We start from the raw sequence: 7,899 nt of genomic DNA on the forward strand, positions 1-7,899 counted from the left end.
AGCAGAGTTTGGATGGCCCTCTATCCTGGAAGCTTTAGCCGAGATTCCTGCATTGCAGGGGGTTGGACTAGATGACCCTCAGGACCTGTCCAATCCTCCAGTCCTATGATTCCAGGACGGAGTTTCCTGCTTCTCGCAAAGCTTTTTCCCCTGCATGCTGCTCTGCCTGTTTCTGTTTCCAAGGAAGGAGCAGCACAGCACGTCAGCCAAGAGGATCCCCCAAAATAAAACATCTCTGGGTGTGCGCAACACATATGGCTCCTCCTGGGTTCCTGCTAGAGAGAGAGAGAGAGAGAGAGAGAGAGCACAGAGGGAGAGAGAAGCAATTCTTTATATGCTTGGCTTTGAAAGGGTTAAAAGGAACTGAACTGGATTCCTAGACAGGACAGGAAATAAGGGCGGGGGCAGATCCTCCAGAGCCAAAGCCTGCTCACGTCCCTTCCTGCAAGGGGGGGGGGCTGCGGAGGGGGCAGCTGTTGTCTCTCTGCTCTGCACTTTCTGGGATCTGGTGAGTCTCTTCTCTCTTCTGCTATAGGGTGCATGGGGGGGAGATGGGGTCCCAAGGCTACAGGGAAGGATGAAGGTAAGTGTTCAGCTCCCGCAACCCCACCCAGAACACAAAAATTGGACCCGCAAAGGAACTGACAACCAATGCAACTGTTCTCAAGGGTAGTTGTGGGGATTCAGTGAGGTGGGGTAGATCCATGGATGCCACTTTGAGCACCTTGGAGAAAAAAGTGGTGAGATAGAACTGCCATTAATAAAGAGAGGAAACCCAGCCCATAATAGGGCTTCTGCATTTTGGACCAGCCTTCTAGGAGGGCAAGAGGCTTACTTCACCCTCTTTCCTTTTTTTTCTTAAAGAAAGCTGAGAGTGTGGGCTGTGGTGCTGTCCAGCTCTGGTTCCTAGCAAGACTCATCCAGGGAAACTATTTTCTCCTGACACTGTGTCCATTTTATAATACACAGGGCTTTTTTGTGGCCAGAACTCACTAGAACTCCATTCTGGCACCTCTCAGGTGGGCGCCATTGTCATTCTAAGAGAAGGAGGGAGGTGTTCACAGTGAGTTCCAGCACCTCTTTTTCTAGAAAAATAGCACTGATAACAGAACAATGTGTTTGCTTTGTAGCATTTGCCAGCACCTCTAATTTGGACAGACAGAACATGGCAGAAGAAAAATGGAATTCCTTTCGATCTCCAGAAGGCTTCCTGAAAGCACAGATGGATAAGCAATACTTAGCAGGCCCTGAAGCAGGAAGAGGCCATGCCATGGAAACTGGGAGCAGTGGGGGATTCTGGAAAAACTCCATGCAGAAGATTCTGAGTGAGGAGGACACCCTTCGCTCAGAGGCGCAGAGCCAGCAGTTCAGGCAGTTCTGCTACCAAGAGGCCAAAGGACCTCGAGAGGTTTGCAGCCGACTCTACCACCTCTGTTGTCAGTGGCTGAAGCCAGAAAGGCACACAAAAGCTGAGATGCTGGACCTGGTGATCTTGGAGCAGTTCCTGGCTGTCCTTCCAGTGGAGATGGAGAGCTGGGTGAGGGAATGCGGAGCAGAGACCAGTTCCCAGGCAGTGGCTCTGGCCGAAGGTTTCCTCCTGAGTCAGGCGGAGGAGAGGAAGCAGGTGGAGAAGCAGGTGAGATAAACTTTCCTCTGGATACCCCAAAGGGCTGTGAACAGGAGGGAGAGTATCCCAAAATGCTCTAGTAACTTTGCACCCCTTTTTGGAAACCATCCAAGGAAGTAAATAAGATAACCTTACATTTTATCTCTGTGATTCCTTTTCTTATCCTTCTCCCCATTCTCTGTTTTGAATCCTTTTTGCTGTTTTAGGGAAGGATTATCTTTGCAGAAAGTGGCCTGGATTCCTCTGAAGCAGAGCGGACTTTGTTGGACACGAGAGAGAGGCCGCTGGGTAAGGAGGAAGGAGTTCATTCTCCGTTTATTCACATTCTATCGATTCTGAAACTATCTGTGGGTTCTTTGAATCTTTTGGGGAAAGCACTTGGGGCCAACTAATATATGAAATGGGTACAAACATCAAAATGCACTCAGCAGGGGAAAAGCATTATGCCCTCCTGGCTTCCCACTTCCCTTTGTCTCTCACAGGTAAAAGAAGGATGCTGACAAGATCATCTTTTCATGGTGGCGGAAGGGAAGCAGTGGCTGTGGAAAGAGATCAGGTAGGGGGAAGGAGCCTTGTGGGGAAAGAGGAGGAGGGGTGGGGCAGCCAGGGTGGTTCTGCCCCTGAATGAATCTCTCTTATCCTCTTGCCTTCTGTCAAAGCTTCCCTTAACAAAGGCTGAATATACCACTAGAGAATGTTTATGTGCTGAGAAAAACAAACAGCTACTTCGTCCTAACTCTCCTTCTGAATGTCACTAGCATTATATATCAGTCGTTGCAGTCTTCTTTCCATGTTTATCAGTGAATGCTAAAATAGGCTTCTAAGAAAATAACGTACCATAAAAAACAGTGGCCTGGGTTCACCTAGCCAGCCCCATCAGTTGCTCCATGGCATTTCCCCCTGTCTCTTACCCCTTCCCCTGCCCACTGTTCCCCTTGAACTTGGCTTTAGGGCATCTGCAGGGTCCCCTCCAAATATACATAATAAAATAATTCCATTAAGACATTAAAAGATGCATCCACACTTAAATTGTGCAGCAACAAAATCCAATTAAAACTACAGAACAATGTGTAGCAACTAGTCTTTATGCTGTCTGAGAGGAGGACATTCTTTTTCTTTCAGGGTTCACTGTACTTTGAAGATGTCACTGTTCATTTCACAGACGAGGAGTGGGCGTTGCTAGACCCTGACCAGAGAGCTCTACATCAGGAAGTCATGGAGGAGAATAATGGGATCATGGCCTCTCTTGGTAAAGCTCCCTGTTAGATCATAATATCTGTTCTGAAATTCAATCCAGATCTGTATGTGACAAACCTCCCATGTTTTGATAGAGCTCAACGTTGCGACCTACAGCACCTGAGATTCTGACATCCCCACAGGAAACCTTGAATGGAGGGCTTTTGACTGTTTTGTCTGTGAATATTCTTCCTCCAGTTATGCCTTTTTAACTGTAGGCTGCGCTGCCCGAACTGACCAAGCCTTTTAAAATGTAGGCTTCACAATAGTTAGGGAAGTTGAAATGGTTTCTGTCAGGTTTTTTGTCTTCACTTCTGCTTGTGTCCATTTTTGATTGACCAAAGAGACGTCTGACAATGAAGATGGAGCAGATTCCATGCTTGGACCAAATAAAATCCACCTCAGAAAAGAGCCAGTTTTTTTTAATCTCAAAGGCAGAGAACCCTGTAGGAAGGTGTCACATCTAACTCCCTTCACTTCACCCTCTATCACAAGCGTTAATGAGCATTATTCAGTACAGTGGTACCTTGGTTTACACACGCTTCAGGTTACAGACTCCACTAACCCAGAAATAGTACCTTGGGTTAAGAACTTTGCTTCAGGATGATAATATAAATCGTGTTCCAGCGGCACAGCAGCAGCGGAAAGCCCCATTAGCTAAAGTGGTGCTTCAGGTTAAGAACAGTTTCACATTAAGAATGGACCTCCGGAACAAATTAAATACTTAACCTGAGGTACCACTGTATTTGGAGCTCCATTTCTTCCTTACGCTCTAATCCATTTCTGTCTTTGTTACAGGTGGTGATGAATTGGAAAAGAAGAACAAGGGAGATCATGACAACATCCGCACAGTGGAGAAACCACATAAATATTTGGAGTGTGGAGAGAGCTTCAATCAGAGCAGCCATCTCACTTCTTATCAAAGAATTCATACAAAGAAGAAACCTTATCAGTGCTTGGAATGTAGGAAGAGCTTCAGTAAGAAGGAAAGTCTCACTTCCCATAACAGAATTCATATGGGGGAGAAACCACACCAGTGTGTGGAATGTGGAAAGAGTTTCAGTCGGAACGCCCATCTCATTTCTCATCAAAGAATTCATACAGGGGAGAAACCTTATCAGTGCGTGGAATGTGGAAAGCGCTTCACCCAGAAGGAAAGCCTCAATTCCCATCAAAGAATTCATACAGGGAAGAAACCACATCAGTGCTTTGAATGTGGGAAGAGCTTTTATACAAGCACAAACTTTCATCGCCATCAGAGAATCCACACTGGAGAGAAACCCAATCAGTGCTTGGAATGTGGAAAGAGCTTCAGTCAGAGGTCCCATCTCACTGCCCATCAAAGAATTCATACAGGGGAGAAACCTTTTCAATGCCAAGAGTGTGAAAAGAGCTTCAGTAAGAGGGCCCATCTCACTGCCCATCAAAGAATTCATACAGGGGAGAAACCTTTTCAATGCCAAGAGTGTGGCAAGAGCTTCCGTCGGAAGGAAAGTCTCACTTCACATGAAAGAATTCACAGAGGTGAGGAACAATATAAATGTTTGGAATGTGGGAAGAGCTTTAATACAAGCACAAACTTTCGTCGACATCAGAGAATTCACAGTGGGGAGAAACCTTTTAAATGCCAAACGTGTGGAAAGAGCTTCAGTCAGAAGGAAAGTCTCACTTCCCATCAAAGAATTCATACAGGGGAGAAACCATATAAGTGTGTGGAATGTGGAAAGAGCTTCAGTCACAGCTCCACTCTCACTTCCCATCAAAGAAATCATACAGGAGAGAAATATCAGGGTGTGAGGGTGGGTGTCAGGAGCAGGTCATCAATAACTCACACGGTGTCAGTGAAGTTAACTCTCTATTCAAAGAAATAAAACAGCTCAGGAGGCCAAACCTAGTGAGCACAGCAACTCTTTCCATTAGTTCTTGACCCAATGAAGCAGTTGTGAGGACCTAAGGTCCCCACCTTCCCACAGTTCCTTAAGTCTCCTCCTGCCCCGGTTCCTTCCCAAACAATCTGAGATTTCTTTGCCTTGTCTGTCTCTGCTCCTCCCTCATCACTACTTTTCTGGTCCTGGAAGATCAGCAGTAGAGTAGCCTGTTGCTGCAGGAGGGGGAGACTGCCTGTTTTTTCCACCAGCCTGACTCATCTCTTCCTCTTGGTCTTGCTCCTCTCCTGCTTTAGTTTATGCCTCTGGTTCTGGACTGCTCTCTGCCACAGAGTCTTCCTGCTCACTAAACCCTGTTAGCACTTCAGCTTCTGACACCTCCTTCCCCAAGTCTGCTTTTGCTTCTCTCTATGGCTGCTCATCATCGTCCCACCGCCAGTCCCCAGGGTCTGAGCTATCTTCCCTTGGGGGTTCCCCAGCTGATGCCTCCCACCACTCCTCTATGACACAGTGTTTGGAATGTAGAAAGGGCTTTAATACAAGCACAAACTTCCATAGTAATCAAAGTATTCACCGTGGGGAGAAATCATTTCCATGTGAGTGTTAAAAGAGGTTCTGGTTACATATCCTGTTGGTATACTAAGGTGTAAGCTGTCAAGCCCTCCTCAGGGCTCCCAAGGATCTTCAGAAAAACATGAATTCTCCAGAGACTCCTGGTGAGCCTGGCTCTCAGAGAAAGTTGGAGTTATTCTCAATGCAGCATCACGTCTGAATTGAAATCTCTCTCTGCCTCTTGATGTTACACAGGCACCGTGGCTCTATGCTTTGTTCAGGCAATCCTTTCTAGATGCATAGAAGTTGATGTGCTTTAATCTTATGCTATTAGTTTTGATGTATTTATGATTTTAATTTTAATATTGCTGTTTAAATGTTTTTTATTGATAATTTTAACTTTTCTAGTTAAACTGGTTAAATGTTTTGTTACCAGTTACCATCAAGTGGTATTTTATTCAATAGAAATATTTATTCCAATAGAAGTAAATCAAGGGTGCCCAAACTTTTTTCAAAGAGGGCCAGATTTGATGAAGTGAACATGCGTGAGGGCCAGCCAAAGTTGCTGAGCTTATTTGGGGATTTTACCCCAGGACATACCTGAAGTAAATAAATCCCACCCCCATGGGTGTGTGTGTTAGAAACCTGTTTTTTTTGGGGGGGGGAATGCTTGCAACTGGGATTTCTTGCCCAGCCAGAGTATGTAAGAAATAAGGACTGCTTTCTTTGTGTGCCTGTTCCCTGACATAAGCAGAGCAGCTCTCTGCAACCTCTCATTTGGATCAATAGACTTGGGAGTTGGCCTAAGCAATGAAGCATGCTGGATCAGCCTTTCTCTTTGATCTGGCTCTTGTTTCTGGACATGAAATTAAAGACAAGAGTTCCTGACTCTCCAGAATTGAGAAAGAGACTGACCAGGTAAAGATCCCTTAACCAATATCTTTACTTCTTTTTAATATTTATTTTTGCTTTATACGACATCTGTTGGAGTTTCAGGCGGATGGGATCCTAGTTGCAGAGCTTTCCTGGCAACTGGTGTGACTGGATTTGGCTGCGGTTGTAGATGTTGCAGATGTATTCTTAGGACATCAAGTATCATATCTGAAGCAGGGGAAGCTCCAAGTCCCAGGAAAGGAGAGGCAGTGAAAGAGGCTCAAGCTCAGTGCTCTCAAGAGAATCTTCATGGCAGTTCATGAAAATGTGACATTTGAAGCTATATTAACTTTTCCCATAAAGGAAAAGGTATTTGCAGAATTAAGTTTGTGTGGTTTATCTGTGCACCTTATCAAAGAAACTGCAGCTCTTTCTATTGAAAATCTTTCCCTGAGTATACAGTACAATGAAACATGAGAGGCATTTTGGGTCCCAGTTAATACTAGTGTTAAAAGCCCTGCATTAATTGGGACCCATGCATGCATGTATTAGAATTGTAGAGTTGGAGGGAACCCTGAGGGTCATCTGGTCCCTGCAATGTATGACAGATGGCCATCCAACCTCTGTTTGAAAAAGTCCAAGGAAGGAAAGTCTGCTACCTTCTAAGGGAGTCTATATATACCTATATAATATTGTGGGAATTACACAAGATACACTCTTTTGAAAGTTTAAAAAACAAATACCGTAACTTTTACTCAGTGCACTTGCACTTGTTAGATTAAATGTACAAGGCAGGGAGGTGTTACTTATGTTGCTAAAACATTTTACAGACATTTGTATCTAAGGCAAAAACTGTTACAGATGGACAAACTCTGAGGCAGAACAGAAGACATCTACTGCTCATTACTGCCATAGCTGCCCCAAGTGACATCACTGCCTCTTGCAGAAGGCATATGACATCACAGAATTCTTTCTTGAAAAGCTATAGCGTTAACCCTTTGCTAAACATTTTGGATGCTTTCATCCCACATTCGAATCTATCTATACCTATATAGCTACACACACACACAAAATACAGAATAGAAACATATCAAAATATATTCTGTACAAAATAAATTAATTAACAATAAGAACCCAACACTGCATGGCAGCTGCTGAAACTATTGCTGATCAATTTTAAAGCCTGATTTGTTGTGTTTTGTTGTATTATTGTGTGCAGTTTGCTGTTGCGTTGTGTTTTTAGTGTATAAAATGCATTGTAAATTGGTTTTGAAAATAAATATATCTGTGAACCATATAAACAAAGGAAGCAACATCCTATTCTTGTTTTAACTATAGGAGCAACTTCACATTATCAAAGAAATTGACCATAACAGATTGGAGGACAGTAGATTGGAGTCTATATAATTTGAAGAATTGTATCTGAGGAAGTGTGCATGCACACGAAAGCTTATACCCAGAACAAACTTAGTTGGTCTCTAAGGTGCTACTGGACAATTTATTTATTTATTTCGAATGAGTCAATAGTGTCATGCATCAGCACAAAAAGCTAATGCTATTCTAGGGTGCATCAACAGAAGTCTAGTGTCCAGATCAAGGGAAATAATAGGATCTAATAAGGGTTGGAAATGTAAAGAAACAGAGGGTATGTGTCAGCGCTGCCCGAGGTCCCAGCTCACAGAAAACCAACGCTGCTTCGTTGTTTAGTATAAAAGTCTTTATTGA

General features: G+C 44.0%; 1 protein-coding gene across 1 annotated transcript; it reads left to right on the forward strand.

Annotated features, from left to right (window-relative positions):
• The first annotated feature begins 559 nt into the window (after nt 1-559).
• On the forward strand, nt 560-6,706 carry LOC128400463 (zinc finger protein 883-like). Its single transcript, XM_053362663.1, has 6 exons — nt 560-583; nt 1,131-1,636; nt 1,834-1,915; nt 2,110-2,183; nt 2,750-2,876; nt 3,662-6,706. Exons 2-6 carry the CDS (start codon nt 1,166-1,168, stop codon nt 4,732-4,734), a joined length of 1,827 nt encoding a protein of 608 aa, XP_053218638.1. The 5' UTR covers nt 560-583; nt 1,131-1,165; the 3' UTR covers nt 4,735-6,706.
• The last annotated feature ends 1,193 nt before the right edge of the window (nt 6,707-7,899 follow it).

This window comes from Podarcis raffonei, chromosome 13, assembly GCF_027172205.1.
Source record: "Podarcis raffonei isolate rPodRaf1 chromosome 13, rPodRaf1.pri, whole genome shotgun sequence".
In the NCBI taxonomy this organism is placed as follows: domain Eukaryota; kingdom Metazoa; phylum Chordata; class Lepidosauria; order Squamata; family Lacertidae; genus Podarcis; species Podarcis raffonei.

What these genes read in the sequence shown, in the direction of transcription:
- LOC128400463 (XM_053362663.1), top strand. Translation starts at nt 1,166, where the DNA reads ATGGCAGAAGAAAAATGGAATTCCTTTCGATCTCCAGAAGGCTTCCTG. An exon ending in CACGAGAGAGAGGCCGCTGG is followed by an intron (nt 1,916 to 2,109) that starts GTAAGGAGGAAG and finishes TGTCTCTCACAG; the next exon opens with GTAAAAGAAGGATGCTGACA. An exon ending in TGGGATCATGGCCTCTCTTG is followed by an intron (nt 2,877 to 3,661) that starts GTAAAGCTCCCT and finishes TCTTTGTTACAG; the next exon opens with GTGGTGATGAATTGGAAAAG.